Source organism: Dendrobates tinctorius, unplaced genomic scaffold, assembly GCF_039654945.1.
Source record: "Dendrobates tinctorius isolate UK_male_01 unplaced genomic scaffold, ASM3965494v1 ptg000445l, whole genome shotgun sequence".
NCBI classification, from domain to species: domain Eukaryota; kingdom Metazoa; phylum Chordata; class Amphibia; order Anura; family Dendrobatidae; genus Dendrobates; species Dendrobates tinctorius.
In genome coordinates this window covers 419,706-436,430 of record NW_027362107.1, presented here as the reverse complement: position 1 = coordinate 436,430, position 16,725 = coordinate 419,706, and the positions used below count along the sequence as shown (strand labels likewise).

The window sequence follows — 16,725 nt, the reverse complement described above, 5'->3', positions numbered from 1 at the left end:
CGCATGTGCTGCAGAATGCCGATGCTCTCGTTGCTGTGCATCATGTGATCGGATGACGCACGCACTAAGCGCCGCGCTCCCTGTGACACCGCATCATGGCGGATATGCGCTGACACACATGTGGCCAATTACATAACTATGGCACTTTTATAAAATGTGACATCTGCTGACGCTGCTCTACCTCCGGATGAAGCTGTAGAGGCGGTGAAACGCGCGTCGAGGTGTTTTCTTTCTGGCAGCGCAGATTCCTCTTATGAGCGCAGGTCCATTATTCCTATAGGATATGGCGGCTTTGTGCTGGCGGCTCTCTATGACCCGGTATTAGGGCAAAGGAATTATATGCTATTGGATGATTTCTATCATCTAATGTCAGCGCCTGTATATTATAATGGGGTGTGATGCTGGTGTACAGCACATTGACCTCATAATAAGGTCATTGGTTTGGGATATTTTCTTGGCGATATAAATGGGAGCTATTAGTGTAGTAATTGTTACATTGATCTACAAACATTTAGTAAATCTCCTGCGCTCCGTTTTTGCCATTTTGACTGTACTCTTATTTGAGCGAGTCTCTGCGCCAGCTGATATCATGTCCCGTTATAGGATTACAGTCCATGGTTCTATGTGGTCTGATAATTATGTTAATATTTATTCTATGAAATTTTTAGTAAGATTTATGATCAGCGCTTCTTCCTTCTTTGCATTTTTGTAAAGACTTCATGAACATCTGCACCAAACCTACTGCTACTATGGTGTACACGTTGTTCTGGCTGTCCGGGTGGGATGCAGAAGATGAGAGGGCGAGGTGAAGTAAAAGGAGAGCTGCGAGGGAGAGGAGAGGCAAAAGGAGAGCTGCGAGGGAGAGGAGAGGCAAAAGGAAAAAGAAGAGCAGAGAGGAAGAGGAGAGGCAGAAGGAGAGCGGCGAGGGAGAGGAGAGGCAAGAGGAGAGCGGCGAGGGAGAGGAGAGGCAAAAGGAGAGCGGCGAGGGAGAGGAGAGGCAAAAGGAGAGCGCCGAGGGAGAGGAGAGGCAAAAGGAAAAAGGAGAGCTGCAAGGGAGAGGCAAAAGGAGAGCGGCGAGGGAGAAGTGAGGCAAAAGGAGAGCGGCGAGTGAGAGGAGAGGAAAAAAAAGGAGAGCGGCGAGGGAGAGGAGAGGAAAAAAAAGGAGAGCGGCGAGGGAGAGGAGAGGCAAAAGGAAAAAGAAGAGCAGAGAGGAAGAGGAGAGGCAGAAGGAGAGCGGCGAGGGAGAGGAGAGGCAAGAGGAGAGCGGCGAGGGAGAGGAGAGGCAAAAGGAGAGCGGCGAGGGAGAGGAGAGGCAAAAGGAGAGCGGCGAGGGAGAGGAGAGGCAAAAGGAAAAAGGAGAGCTGCAAGGGAGAGGCAAAAGGAGAGCGGCGAGGGAGAAGTGAGGCAAAAGGAGAGCGGCGAGTGAGAGGAGAGGAAAAAAAAGGAGAGCGGCGAGGGAGAGGAGAGGCAAGAGGAGAGCGGCGAGGGAGAGGAGAGGCAAAAGGAGAGCGGCGAGGGAGAGGAGAGGCAAAAGGAGAGCGCCGAGGGAGAGGAGAGGCAAAAGGAAAAAGGAGAGCTGCAAGGGAGAGGCAAAAGGAGAGCGGCGAGGGAGAAGTGAGGCAAAAGGAGAGCGGCGAGTGAGAGGAGAGGAAAAAAAAGGAGAGCGGCGAGGGAGAGGAGAGGAAAAAAAAGGAGAGCGGCGAGGGAGAGGAGAGGCAAAAGGAGAGCGGCGAGGGAGAGGAGAGGCAAAAGGAGAGCGGCGAGGGAGAGGAGAGGCAAAAGGAGAGCGGCGAGGGAGAGGAGAGGCAAAAGGAAAAAGGAGAGCGGCGAGGAAGAGGAGGCAAAAGGAAAAAGGAGAGCGGAGAGGAAGAGGAGAGGCAAAAGGAAAAAGGAGAGCGGAGAGGAAGAGGAGAGGCAAAAGGAAAAAGGAGAGCGGAGAGGAAGGGCGAGGCAATGGAGAGCGGCGAGGGAGAGGCAAAAGGAGAGCGGCGAGGGAGAGGCAAAAGGAGAGCGGTGAGGGAGAGGCAAAAGGAGAGCGGCGAGGGAGAGGAGAGGCAAAAGGAGAGCGGCGAGGGAGAGGAGAGGCAAAAGGAGAGCGGAGAGGTAGAGGAGAGGGAAAAAGAGAGCAGTGAGCGAGAGGAGAGGCAAAGACAATAAAAAGGAGAAGAGACCAGGAAGGGAAAGGATGGAGGAAGAGATTGGGGAAGAGGAAAAAGGAGCAAAAGGAAAAAAAAAGATGAGAAATAGTAAAGGAAGAAAAGATAACAGACAAAGAAAAAGGAGAGAAGCAGAGAGATGCGAGGTAAGAGAAGTACAACCTGCTTGTCCTGCGTTCTGCCGACATCTTGGGCATCTTTTCCATCAGCTGGAAAGAGAAAGGAGGAAGAAACTGAAGGTGACAGAAGTTCGGGAGCGAATGAAGATTAGCGAGTGGAGTGTGGCGCCCCCTGTGTGGCACCAGGCTGCGCCCCGTTTCCGTGGTGTGGCCACCACTGTCTCCCGCATCATGTTGTTCAGCTCTTTTCTTTATATAGTGGCTGTATGGCCCCCGCCTGGGCCGCAGAGCCTGGCAGCATCCTATCCAATGCTCACTACATACACGTCCATTTTATAATTGTGCCCCGACATTTTATAGCCTGAAGCAGATGATAGAGAAGACTGGAGCGGAGCCCACTGGGCACAGTCAGCGAGCATCATCATCTTTACTGGTTCTCACATGGCAATCACAAAAGTGTGATAGGAGACAAGGAATATGACGCGCCCAGACACGGGGCCCAGAGACCACGCCACTCACCTCCACTGACCAATTCTGTACTGGATTCAGGTTTGTGGGAAGAAGAACGATCCCTTCCCCAACCACAGCTCCTGTGTCTGGTTACTTAAGACTAATAGTGACTGCAGCTCTGAAGGTGACTGGAAGATGAGACACGATGTAACAGCAGAATAGTGACTGCAGCTCTGGAGGTGACTGGAGGATAGAGCACGCCCAGGAAGAGGAGGAGCATCTGTGCTGAGCTCTGCAGGCTAGGGCCTTGCTAAGCTCCTGGGAAGGGAGGTTTTTTCCTGCAAGGACTTTCCATCTGCCCCCTTCCCAGGAAAGAGGACTTTCCCTGGGACTGAGCGCCGGGGCTGTGCCCCTGGCTCCCACCCTCCGGCAAGCCAGCTGGGGGTGGGGGGCCTCAGCACCATCCGGAGGCCAGGGTGCAGCCAGCCAGTCCCAGGGAGATGGGGAAGAGACGGAGCCAGGAGAGAGGGGGTCGCAGGACCCAGGAGCCCCGGGACACCGGGCCCCCCGAAGCTGGTACCGTGGCGGCTCCTCCTCCCGGAGGAGTGGCGGCCCAGAGCAGAGGTGCAGTGGCAGAGCCCCCCAACATCTGGGGCTCCAGAGCTGAGGGAGAGCCATCCACCATCTACGCCTCCCGCATCCATGCGCACCTCTGCGAATATGAGGAGGCCGCCAAACAGCTGAGAAAACTCCGGGAGGAGTTAAGGGGAGCACGAGCGGTGGCTAAGAACCGGCTCCCCGCCTCGAGACGAGCTGAGGTCTCCGCCACGGTGGAGAGGCTGAAGGGGGCTATCAGGGCCTTGGAGGAGATACGGGCGGCTATCCTGAGTGGGAGCGGCCCCTTTGCAGAGAAACTGAAAAATGATGACCGGTTTAGAGCCATGACCGGAGGGTCTCCTGGGGGGTCGGGAGGCCCCTGCCAGGTGGAGGGCCAAGAGGAGGAGGAGGATGGCGGAACATCTACGCCTGCCCCACCTGAAGGCCTGGTGAGCAACAACACCCAGGTAACATGCAGCGGGGTGGCCCCTGAGCAAGTGGCTCTCCCACCGGACTCCAGTTACTCGGAGGAAAGTGGGGGCGAGGGGGAGGCTGGTGGGAGTGGGGACAGTAGTAGTGAGGGGGGCTGCCTCGTCCTACAACAGGTGAGGCAGATCGAGTCCCCAGAGCGGTTTGGCACACTGCTCTTTGGGGATGAGGTCTGCCCTGAGGACGGGGCAACCGGAAAGAGGAAAAAGAAAAAAAACAAGCGCAAGCCAAAAAACACCGTGGCTGACAAACTTATGTTTGTCCCTCTTTCCGGGGCCCCTCTGTCCCGCTGTATGGAACCCGCTGCCCACCCCGGCTCGGGCCCTGTGGTGGGTCCGCAGCGGGGGCGCGGGCAGAGTGATGTGTGCCTGGACCTTACCGTCACATCTGGTGGTGGCGGTGAGGGTTCAGGCAGCGACATGGAGGTCGGTGCTGGTGCCAGTGGTGTAACAGCCGCTGGCGGTATTGGCAGTAGTGGTGTCCGGGCTCAGTCCCCGGTGGCAGGGGGGGCTGGCCTGGCGCTCAGCACGGGTACAGCCAGGACCGCACCTCCGGCGGTGAGTGCTGGGGTCTCTGGATCCCCCACGCACGGGTCCGTTAAGTCTGGTCCACTTATGGGGGTCCAGAGACCTAGAAAGGGCGTGGAGGCTGCTGTGAAGCAGCAGCTAAAAAAATGCAAGGGGCTGGTAGCTCCTCTGACGGCGCCCGTGGCAAGAGCGGGGTCCCCGGCGCGTAGACCCAAAAAGGGGTCCGTGCTGGGGGCACCGCCGCCGCTGGGCGATGAGGGGGAGTGGCCAGCCCTGCCAACATCAAGTGGTGGGTTCAGGGGCGCAGTGACAGTCCGTGAGGGGGGCGTGGCCTCCCCGAGTGTTGCCCAGCCTGCAAAGGCTGCGGCATGCGGGGGGGGCGTGTCCTCCTCGGCCGCTGTCCCGCCCGCTGTGCCCGCGTCACCTGGGGAGGGCGTGGCCTCGCAAGGGGTCACTGCTCTGCCCGGGGTGGCTGCGGCCGGCGGGGGGGGCGTGGCCTTGGCGGGCCCACTGCCTCCTGTCCCGCCTACCCCCTCAAGCAGCATAGTGCCCCCAAAAGTCGGTAGGGAGTTGTCGGGGTCCCCAGCCCGCTTACCTCCATCTGGTGGTGCGGGGGCTCTGGCGCTCCTTGGGAAGCCGGCGGGGGCGAACAGCAGAGGGCAGGGTGCGGTGGCAGTGGCTGTCCCTGTCCTCAGTGCAAAGACACCGCAAAAAGAAAAAAAAGTGGAGCCAGAGAACCCAGGAGCTGCTGCTGCTCCCAGGCTCGGGCAGGGCGTACTGAGTGCGCTCTGCTCGGAGGTATTTAAAGGGGCAGCGGCACTCCTGGACAAGAGTTGGAGCAGTGCCAGCAGCTCCAAGGAGCAGAGCACTGGCCAGTCAGGGCCCCCAGCAGGCAGGCAGGGGTACTGCAACACCAAGTCTGCTAATGTAAATAGTGGTCTATCTGGAAGTGAGAGTGGGAGTGAGATAGGAGATATTTTTGAAGAGCTGTTTGAGGACATAAATGGTGATGTGAGTGATATGGATGAGGGAGTGAGTGCGAGTGTGAATGTGGCAGTAAATGCTGGAGTGAGTGCCGGAGCGAGTGGAAATAATAAAAGAGTGAACGGGAGAGTGAATGAGGGTGCTGGCACAAGTGGTGGTAGTGGTGGGAGGGCTGGCCCGTCTGCCCCCCCAGCCGCGAGGCCCCAACGTAATTATGCGGGGGTCGCGGCTGGGGGTCGGGGTGGTTCCGGGGGGGTCTCCTCGCCTCCGGGCTCCGGGGACGGCGGTTTGCACCGCCGTTTCCTGGAGGCCCTCCAAAGGGGAGAAAGATCGATCATGGTAGAGGGGAGGACAGTGGACCTGTCTTTCTGGATAGAGAGACATGGCCTAGCAGCCTTCCAAAATCAAAGGGAGGGAGGGACTGTTTGGTCTCTCCCCACAGCCGGGCAGGGGCCGCCAAGAAGGAATGTGGTCCGTCTTAGGTGGGGGGGCAGTGAAGCTTGTCCACCTAGGAGCAAGGTGGTGGAGCTCCTCCTTAAGATGGGCTTCGGGGCGAATGACATCTTTGCCCTGATACACCCTTCGGCGTCCCGCTTCTTCGACGTCAGCTTCGTGCGGCCAGAGGGGCTTGAGCTCTTCTGGTCAAACTACGAGCTGGTGCGAGAAGAGCCCGGATGGCGAGACTTCGTGGCTCAAGCGGTGTCTCGCCAAAATTCCGTCAAGCGAGTGACCGTGGTTACATGTAACGAGTCACTCGCAGGCGTGGACATCATGACGTGGCTTTCCCGTTACGGGGAGGTCACCGAGGTCCCAAAAAAGAACAGGGACGAGTTTGGCATCTGGTCGGGGGGCTGGACCTTCATGGTCAAATTGAAGGTTTCCGGCGGCACGGTCACCCACATCCCTTCCTCGGCGTTCCTGGGAAGGGACAGGATCCTGGTCTTCTACCAGGGGCAACCGAAGGTCTGCCACAAGTGCGGCGACCCCACTCACTTCAGCGCCAACTGCAAGGTGCAGAAGTGCGCGTTGTGTGGTGGGGTAGGTCACCTGGCTGCCTTGTGCAAAGACATTCGGTGCCACCTGTGTGGTGACCTGGGTCACCCTCTCAGCCGCTGCCCTCGCTCTTTCTCTAATGCCGCCACAGGCCCGGTGGGGGGAGACCGCGGGGGGGCAACCCCCGGTGGCGCTGCTTCTGCTGTGGCAGGTGGTGGCGAAGGGGGAAGGGCTGAGGGGCCAGTGAGGAAGGGCAATGCTGCAAGGGGCCCCGCGTACCAGCGGAGGCAGGAAAAACGCCAGGGAGGTAAGGGACAGGTGGAGCCTCGGGCAACCGGGGTGATGCCTGCTCCTCCCTCCAGGCCCGTGGCCAAAGCCTCTGAGGCCCTGGGGGAGAGTGCGGTGAGTGAGGAGATCAGGAGGATGGAGAGAGAGGAGAAAGCGGCTGACTCGGACAATTCCTCTCAGTATGAAAGTGTTGATGAGGATGTCCAAGAGCAGCCTACAGCACCAGGTGGCAAAACCAGGCGTGCCAAGCGCAAAGCGGTGGGGAGGAAGGCTGACAAGCCTTCAAAGTCCCCCCCGCCCCCGACCACAAGGGTGCATACGGAAGGGCCCGCTGACCCCCCTCTGATCAGACTCTCCAACCGGTTCAGCGCCCTCGGGGGTTCAGATGATGAACCGCAAGACGAGGGTACTGGGCCGGGGGTAACACCGGAGGGTCCTTCGGGGGATGGCGGAGTCCGTCCCTCAGGGGGCATTGCTCCTCCTGAGGGGGGGACAGACCTGGAACCCGGGGGCGAGGACACCGGGGGGGGTGGGATGGACACGTCGGGAGCTTCCCTGAAAAGGAAGGTGTCTGACCCCTCCCCAGGAGGAGGTAATAGCGGGGTAGGGAAGAAATTGGCCATCCAACTCGATCACCCATGATGGCTGAACTCGCCCCGTTGACGCTGGCGTCTATTAATGTCGCCAGCATTAAGTCAGATGCGGCTCGCTTCACGGCCTTTGATTTTTTCTCCCGGATTGAGGCAGAAATTTTATTCTTGCAAGAGACCAGACTAACAGACATGGGGGCCATCTATAAAGCACGGAGGGAGTGGAGGTGCGGGCCCTCATACTGGTCTCTTGCGGCCGAGCCGTATAGCGGGGTGGCAGTCCTTTTTAAGACTGCAGCAGTTGAATGCCGACGGGTTACTGAGTTGGAAATGGGGAGGTGCCTGATCCTAGATGTCTTCATGAGGGGACAAGAGCTCCGGCTCATCAACATCTACGGCCCGCAGTCCAAGTGGGACCGCAAATGTCTCTTCCTGAGGATCAAGCCCTTTCTTTTTACGAGCCGACAGGTGGTCTTCGGTGGGGACTTCAACACCATTACGAGGTCCCGTGACCGGGGGGGTCCCGGAGATCGCCTGGCTTATGATAGCGTCGCGTTGAATAGCATAGCCAGTGAAGCTCGCCTGGTGGATGCCCACATCCGGCACACCCCAGGTCACGGAGGTTTCACCTACCATAGGGGTAGCTGTAGGTCTAGAATAGACAGGTTTTTTTTGAAGGAGGACGCCATCTTTTCTGCTGTGTCCGCCGTTGAGGTGGAGTTCTCCGATCACTGTCTAATTTTCTTTTCTCTGAATGTTGCAGAGACTCCTCGGATGGGAAGAGGGCTGTGGAAGCTCAATTCGTCCCTGCTGGAAGAAGCGGAGGTGAGACAATCCTTCGAGGATTTTCTTCAGAGCCAGGTACCGCTGTTGGATCTCTGTAGTAGTAAGTCAGAGTGGTGGGAGATCTTCAAAAAGCGGGTGGCGGGGTTCTTCCGTCAGCTCTCGAGCCTCAGGAGTCTGAACAGGCACCGCTTGTACCAGGCTCTGGGGAGGAAACTCGAGCAGCTTGTCTCGACTGGAGGTGACCGAGAGGAAATCTCCAGAGTGAAATCTTTGCTCAAGAGGTGTCAGTATGATAGGCACACATCTTTGGTTTTTGAGAGGGACTTCGGGAAGTACCGCTCGCCCGACCCTTACAGAAACTGTAAGATGTCAGTGAATTGTAAGATGGTGACAGGACTGATCGACAGTACGGGGTCCCTGAACAGATCCAAATCAGGGATCCTGGAGGTGGTCAGATCCTTCTACTCACACCTCTTGGAAAAGAAGGATCTGGATCGGGACAGGATGTCGGCTTTCCTGGCTGAAGCCATCCCTGAGCCAGGGGGTGACCCCTCTCTTGGTGTTTTGGCAGAAGAAATCAGGGAAGAGGAAGTGAGACTGGCCATTGATGGGCTTCGGCTCAAGAAATCGCCAGGTCCGGATGGCTTAACATCTGAGTTCTATAAGACTTTTAGGGACTCCTTGGTCCCCCTCTTGACAGGGGTCTTTAATGAGTGTCTCTCCTCGGGCACTCTTCCCGGCTCAATGAGGAAGTCAGCCCTCATTATTCTGTCAAAGGGTAAGGATCCGTCCCGAATCGAGAACTGGCGTCCCATAGCGCTTCTCGATACGGACCGGAAGGTTCTGGCCAAGGTGCTGTTTAATCGGCTGGTGAAGTTTGCACCCCGGCTCCTTTCAGGGGCCCAGCATTGCTCTGTTCCAGGCCGCAGTACTTTTAGTGCTGTGCTCGGTGTCCGAGAGGCAGTGGAGCAGGGTAGGGCAGGTCACTGGAAGGGGTACTTGCTGTCATTAGATCAAGCGAAAGCCTTTGACCGGGTCAACCACGAGTACCTCTGGTCCGTCCTTTTGAGGTATGGTCTGCCTGGGAGGTTTGTAAAATGGTTAGAGATCTTGTACCAAGGGGCTGAGACTTTTCCGCTGGTGAATGGTTGGTCAGGTCGTCCTTTTGAGGTGGGTTCTGGGGTCCGTCAGGGCTGTCCGCTGAGCCCGCTTTTATACGTGTTCGCGATCGATCCCTTCTTAAGGAGGGTAGATCGTGGACCGTTGGCGGGAGTCGGGATGGACCGGGCGGGCTCTGGCTCCTCTCTGAGGGTGGTGGCGTACGCCGATGATGTTTCCCTGTTCGTATCCTCGAGAGGGGAGGCGGACTGGGTCATGTCGGAGGTAGTGCGCTACTCGGAGGCATCCGGGTCCATGATCAACCGGGATAAGTGTGAAAGTCTCTGGCTGGGAGGGGGAGATCCTAGTTTTGATCTCCCGGACACCCTTCCAGGGCCCCAGGCCACCGCCAAAATTCTAGGCATCGAATTTGGCCCCGGGGACTACCCCCAGCAAAATTGGGAGGGCAGACTTAAGATCGCCGCCCAAAAGGTGGACCAATGGAAGGGTTGGTCTTTAACCCTGAGGGAAAGGGTTGCCCTGGCTAAAGGCTATCTGCTACCTTTATTGATATACCTGGGCAGTGTGTGCATCTTGCCGGAACCTCTCTGGACGCGGGTCTATAGCCTGTTCTTCCAATTGTTATGGGGGAATAGGCTTAACCTAATCAAGAGGGAGGTTACATACCGTACGAGGAGACTAGGCGGGTTGGGTATGGTCAACCCGGTGGTGTTTCTAGTAAACACCTTTCTTAAGACTAACATCTCTAACCTCTGGCTAGAGAGGGCTCCTCCGTGGGTAGTCTCCTGCAAGGGTTGGCTTTGGCCTTTCTTCCAGGAATGGGAGACAGGAGGGCGGGTGAAGGACCTACGCACACCTCATGGGCATCTTCCGGCTTACGCTACCCCGGTTCTGAAGGTGATCCGCCGGTGGGGTCTGGGAATGTGGGAAATCAGGACCATGTCGAGGCAGTGCCTTGACAGGAGGGTCCTGTTGACCCATTTCCAGAAGCCCCTGGCCCTTAAGGATTGCCCAGGCCGGGATCTGGAGGTCGGGCTGGGGCTTTTAAATTCTAAGCGGATCCCCATGAAGTTTTGGGACTTGACCTGGCGTTGCTTCCACGGGAGGCTGTATGTAAGGGACAACTTGAAGTGCAGGAACTCCGATGACCGGGGTTGCCCTCGTGAGGAGTGTGGCGACGTGCTGGAAAGCATGGAGCACTTCCTGCTTCATTGTCCCTTTAATGCAGAGGTTTACAACAGGGTGGGTGCCTCCATACGTTGGCCGCGGCTGGCGTCCCTCTCCTACACTGAATGGGCCTATGGAGCGTTCAGATCCCTGGGTGGCCGGGACCCGTGCACTTTATTCCTAGTCAGTGCAGCGGTTAGGTTCCACACTTGGAATGCACGGTGCCTAGTTACGACGCGGAAAAAAACCCTCCCAAGGGATGAGGTGGTAGGAAACATCTTGGGTGACCTGGTGAAGGTCCGTTCTTTGGAGTTCGAAAGGTTGGGTGTGAGGAAGGCCTCTTGGCTTTGGAGAGGCCTCTCCTTTTAAAAACGCACTCAAGGGAGAGCTAGCTCCGTGTGAATGAGGGTAGGGATAGCATAAGTTTCACTGGGTGTGTTAGGGACAGAAGTAGGGGCAGATAGGGACAGGGAGGGACAGGCACTGAGGGACAGATAGAGAGTTAGTTATGATAAGTTAGGTAGAGTAGGGGCAGGTAGGGACAGATAGGGACAGGTTTCTTTTTTAGGGACAGAAGTAGGGACAGTCTTAGTTCTTGAGGGATAGGATGAATGTGTTAGTGAGGGATGGGGCCTCTAGAACCCCGTTTTCCTGGTGGTGGGCTGGTGCATGCCACCTTAGCTTTTTGTTTTAAAAACAGGACATATAATGGATATTGGGCTTACAGGTGCCAAACTTGGGCCTTGGGTATGTAAATGCTGTGTTTAGTTTGTATATTAATGCGTAAGTAGATGGGATGGTATTGAGAGTTTTGGAAAATGTCTTTTGGTTGTGCTTTGGTAAAAGGAAAAACATATAACACACGTTTTTTTTTGTTTTTTAGTTAGAATGTGTGGATGGGGTGTAGTCAGGTTGGGAGGGGGGTGCATGGGGGGTGGTGGATGGATGACCGGATGCCAAGAGCAACATGAAGGAGCAGAGGAGCAGGGCAGGAGAAGTAGACTCTGCGGACCCTGGAAATAATTTTCGTGTGGAATCAAAAGGCCATAAACTTTCGTGGACCAGATTGTGAAGTGACAAGGCTACAAACTTGTAGGACCTGCGGTGCAAGGTGGTGGGAAAAAAAAGGCTGCGAACTTGTTGCCATGTGTGGGAGAGGAAAAAAAAAAAAAAAAAAAAAAAAAAAAAAAAAAAAAAAAAATCTTTGCTGTGTAATAGGAGGTAAGGTTTGTCGGCCAAAGTGGCAGAGTTCTTGTTTTTTTCAAGGCGGAGGGCCAGGAAAGGGTTATTTTCGTTTGGTTTTTGTAAATAGTAAAATTGTAAATAGTAAACTAGTAAAATCGGTGAGGTGTGAATGGGGGTGAATGGAGTGAGAGTGGGGAGAGGGGTTTATGTTTCTTTGTATTCTCTTTTAAGTGGATTCCTGCTGGGGGACCCTAAGCTGCCGAGCTCAGTGGGGGACAAGGAAAGGATTTGGACTTTCAGTTGTTTGCGCATGTTTTGCACATTTTATGTCTGTCTATGTTGGTTTTCTTTAGTTTATGTATTGTGGTTTGTTTCTGAGTGTAATTTTGATAATTTTGTAAAATAAAAGAGTTGGAGGATAAAGCACGCCCAGGAAGAGGAGGAGCATCTGTGCTGAGCGTCTGCAGGCTAGGGCCTTGCTAAGCTCCTGGGAAGGGAGGTTTTTTCCTGCAAGGACTTTCCATCTGCCCCCTTCCCAGGAAAGAGGACTTTCCCTGGGACTGAGCGCCGGGGCTGTGCCCCTGGCTCCCACCCTCCGGCAAGCCAGCTGGGGGTGGGGGGCCTCAGCACCATCCGGAGGCCAGGGTGCAGCCAGCCAGTCCCAGGGAGATGGGGAAGAGACGGAGCCAGGAGAGAGGGGGTCGCAGGACCCAGGAGCCCCGGGACACCGGGCCCCCCGAAGCTGGTACCGTGGCGGCTCCTCCTCCCGGAGGAGTGGCGGCCCAGAGCAGAGGTGCAGTGGCAGAGCCCCCCAACATCTGGGGCTCCAGAGCTGAGGGAGAGCCATCCACCATCTACGCCTCCCGCATCCATGCGCACCTCTGCGAATATGAGGAGGCCGCCAAACAGCTGAGAAAACTCCGGGAGGAGTTAAGGGGAGCACGAGCGGTGGCTAAGAACCGGCTCCCCGCCTCGAGACGAGCTGAGGTCTCCGCCACGGTGGAGAGGCTGAAGGGGGCTATCAGGGCCTTGGAGGAGATACGGGCGGCTATCCTGAGTGGGAGCGGCCCCTTCGCAGAGAAACTGAAAAACGATGACCGGTTTAGAGCCATGACCGGAGGGTCTCCTGGGGGGTCGGGAGGCCCCTGCCAGGTGGAGCACGAAGAGGAGGATGGCGGAACATCTACGCCTGCCCCACCTGAAGGCCTGGTGAGCAACAACACCCAGGTAACATGCAGCGGGGTGGCCCCTGAGCAAGTGGCTCTCCCACCGGACTCCAGTTACTCGGAGGAAAGTGGGGGCGAGGGGGAGGCTGGTGGGAGTGGGGACAGTAGTAGTGAGGGGGGCTGCCTCGTCCTACAGCAGGTGAGGCAGATCGAGTCCCCAGAGCGGTTTGGCACACTGCTCTTTGGGGATGAGGTCTGCCCTGAGGACGGGGCAACCGGAAAGAGGAAAAAGAAAAAAAACAAGCGCAAGCCAAAAAACACCGTGGCTGACAAACTTATGTTTGTCCCTCTTTCCGGGGCCCCTCTGTCCCGCTGTATGGAACCCGCTGCCCACCCCGGCTCGGGCCCTGTGGTGGGTCCGCAGCGGGGGCGCGGGCAGAGTGATGTGTGCCTGGACCTTACCGTCACATCTGGTGGTGGCGGTGAGGGTTCAGGCAGCGACATGGAGGTCGGTGCTGGTGCCAGTGGTGTAACAGCCGCTGGCGGTATTGGCAGTAGTGGTGTCCGGGCTCAGTCCCCGGTGGCAGGGGGGGCTGGCCTGGCGCTCAGCACGGGTACAGCCAGGACCGCACCTCCGGCGGTGAGTGCTGGGGTCTCTGGATCCCCCACGCACGGGTCCGTTAAGTCTGGTCCACTTATGGGGGTCCAGAGACCTAGAAAGGGCGTGGAGGCTGCTGTGAAGCAGCAGCTAAAAAAATGCAAGGGGCTGGTAGCTCCTCTGACGGCGCCCGTGGCAAGAGCGGGGTCCCCGGCGCGTAGACCCAAAAAGGGGTCCGTGCTGGGGGCACCGCCGCCGCTGGGCGATGAGGGGGAGTGGCCAGCCCTGCCAACATCAAGTGGTGGGTTCAGGGGCGCAGTGACAGTCCGTGAGGGGGGCGTGGCCTCCCCGAGTGTTGCCCAGCCTGCAAAGGCTGCGGCATGCGGGGGGGGCGTGTCCTCCTCGGCCGCTGTCCCGCCCGCTGTGCCCGCGTCACCTGGGGAGGGCGTGGCCTCGCAAGGGGTCACTGCTCTGCCCGGGGTGGCTGCGGCCGGCGGGGGGGGCGTGGCCTTGGCGGGCCCACTGCCTCCTGTCCCGCCTACCCCCTCAAGCAGCATAGTGCCCCCAAAAGTCGGTAGGGAGTTGTCGGGGTCCCCAGCCCGCTTACCTCCATCTGGTGGTGCGGGGGCTCTGGCGCTCCTTGGGAAGCCGGCGGGGGCGAACAGCAGAGGGCAGGGTGCGGTGGCAGTGGCCGTCCCTGTCCTCAGTGCAAAGACACCGCAAAAAGGAAAAAAAGTGGAGCCAGAGAACCCAGGAGCTGCTGCTGCTCCCAGGCTCGGGCAGGGCGTACTGAGTGCGCTCTGCTCGGAGGTATTTAAAGGGGCAGCGGCACTCCTGGACAAGAGTTGGAGCAGTGCCAGCAGCTCCAAGGAGCAGAGCACTGGCCAGTAAGGGCCCCCAGCAGGCAGGCAGGGGTACTGCAACACCAAGTCTGCTAATGTAAATAGTGGTCTATCTGGAAGTGAGAGTGGGAGTGAGATAGGAGATATTTTTGAAGAGCTGTTTGAGGACATAAATGGTGATGTGAGCGATATGGATGAGGGAGTGAGTGCGAGTGTGAATGTGGCAGTAAATGCTGGAGTGAGTGCCGGAGCGAGTGGAAATAATAAAAGAGTGAACGGGAGAGTGAATGAGGGTGCTGGCACAAGTGGTGGTAGTGGTGGGAGGGCTGGCCCGTCTGCCCCCCCAGCCGCGAGGCCCCAACGTAATTATGCGGGGGTCGCGGCTGGGGGTCGGGGTGGTTCCGGGGGGGTCTCCTCGCCTCCGGGCTCCGGGGACGGCGGTTTGCACCGCCGTTTCCTGGAGGCCCTCCAAAGGGGAGAAAGATCGATCATGGTAGAGGGGAGGACAGTGGACCTGTCTTTCTGGATAGAGAGACATGGCCTAGCAGCCTTCCAAAATCAAAGGGAGGGAGGGACTGTTTGGTCTCTCCCCACAGCCGGGCAGGGGCCGCCAAGAAGGAATGTGGTCCGTCTTAGGTGGGGGGGCAGTGAAGCTTGTCCACCTAGGAGCAAGGTGGTGGAGCTCCTCCTTAAGATGGGCTTCGGGGCGAATGACATCTTTGCCCTGATACACCCTTCGGCGTCCCGCTTCTTCGACGTCAGCTTCGTGCGGCCAGAGGGGCTTGAGCTCTTCTGGTCAAACTACGAGCTGGTGCGAGAAGAGCCCGGATGGCGAGACTTCGTGGCTCAAGCGGTGTCTCGCCAAAATTCCGTCAAGCGAGTGACCGTGGTTACATGTAACGAGTCACTCGCAGGCGTGGACATCATGACGTGGCTTTCCCGTTACGGGGAGGTCACCGAGGTCCCAAAAAAGAACAGGGACGAGTTTGGCATCTGGTCGGGGGGCTGGACCTTCATGGTCAAATTGAAGGTTTCCGGCGGCACGGTCACCCACATCCCTTCCTCGGCGTTCCTGGGAAGGGACAGGATCCTGGTCTTCTACCAGGGGCAACCGAAGGTCTGCCACAAGTGCGGCGACCCCACTCACTTCAGCGCCAACTGCAAGGTGCAGAAGTGCGCGTTGTGTGGTGGGGTAGGTCACCTGGCTGCCTTGTGCAAAGACATTCGGTGCCACCTGTGTGGTGACCTGGGTCACCCTCTCAGCCGCTGCCCTCGCTCTTTCTCTAATGCCGCCACAGGCCCGGTGGGGGGAGACCGCGGGGGGGCAACCCCCGGTGGCGCTGCTTCTGCTGTGGCAGGTGGTGGCGAAGGGGGAAGGGCTGAGGGGCCAGTGAGGAAGGGCAATGCTGCAAGGGGCCCCGCGTACCAGCGGAGGCAGGAAAAACGCCAGGGAGGTAAGGGACAGGTGGAGCCTCGGGCAACCGGGGTGATGCCTGCTCCTCCCTCCAGGCCCGTGGCCAAAGCCTCTGAGGCCCTGGGGGAGAGTGCGGTGAGTGAGGAGATCAGGAGGATGGAGAGAGAGGAGAAAGCGGCTGACTCGGACAATTCCTCTCAGTATGAAAGTGTTGATGAGGATGTCCAAGAGCAGCCTACAGCACCAGGTGGCAAAACCAGGCGTGCCAAGCGCAAAGCGGTGGGGAGGAAGGCTGACAAGCCTTCAAAGTCCCCCCCGCCCCCGACCACAAGGGTGCATACGGAAGGGCCCGCTGACCCCCCTCTGATCAGACTCTCCAACCGGTTCAGCGCCCTCGGGGGTTCAGATGATGAACCGCAAGACGAGGGTACTGGGCCGGGGGTAACACCGGAGGGTCCTTCGGGGGATGGCGGAGTCCGTCCCTCAGGGGGCATTGCTCCTCCTGAGGGGGGGACAGACCTGGAACCCGGGGGCGAGGACACCGGGGGGGGTGGGATGGACACGTCGGGAGCTTCCCTGAAAAGGAAGGTGTCTGACCCCTCCCCAGGAGGAGGTAATAGCGGGGTAGGGAAGAAATTGGCCATCCAACTCGATCACCCATGATGGCTGAACTCGCCCCGTTGACGCTGGCGTCTATTAATGTCGCCAGCATTAAGTCAGATGCGGCTCGCTTCACGGCCTTTGATTTTTTCTCCCGGATTGAGGCAGAAATTTTATTCTTGCAAGAGACCAGACTAACAGACATGGGGGCCATCTATAAAGCACGGAGGGAGTGGAGGTGCGGGCCCTCATACTGGTCTCTTGCGGCCGAGCCGTATAGCGGGGTGGCAGTCCTTTTTAAGACTGCAGCAGTTGAATGCCGACGGGTTACTGAGTTGGAAATGGGGAGGTGCCTGATCCTAGATGTCTTCATGAGGGGACAAGAGCTCCGGCTCATCAACATCTACGGCCCGCAGTCCAAGTGGGACCGCAAATGTCTCTTCCTGAGGATCAAGCCCTTTCTTTTTACGAGCCGACAGGTGGTCTTCGGTGGGGACTTCAACACCATTACGAGGTCCCGTGACCGGGGGGGTCCCGGAGATCGCCTGGCTTATGATAGCGTCGCGTTGAATAGCATAGCCAGTGAAGCTCGCCTGGTGGATGCCCACATCCGGCACACCCCAGGTCACGGAGGTTTCACCTACCATAGGGGTAG

General features: G+C 57.8%; 1 protein-coding gene across 9 annotated transcripts in view; it reads right to left on the bottom strand.

Moving 5' to 3' along the window:
• Positions 1-16,725, bottom strand: part of USH1C (USH1 protein network component harmonin) — a 270,528-nt gene that overhangs the window by 107,302 nt on the left and 146,501 nt on the right. For 2 of the 9 annotated variants that reach the window (XM_073564296.1, XM_073564297.1), the window contains exon 15: positions 2,319-2,365. The exons of 5 other annotated variants lie outside the window; for them this stretch is intronic. In XM_073564296.1, coding sequence (XP_073420397.1) covers positions 2,319-2,365 — 47 coding nt within the window. Of the gene's footprint in view, positions 1-590; positions 1,577-2,318; positions 2,366-16,725 lie in introns of those variants that run through there. 2 more of the 9 variants (XM_073564295.1, XM_073564293.1) reach the window with 2 other exon arrangements.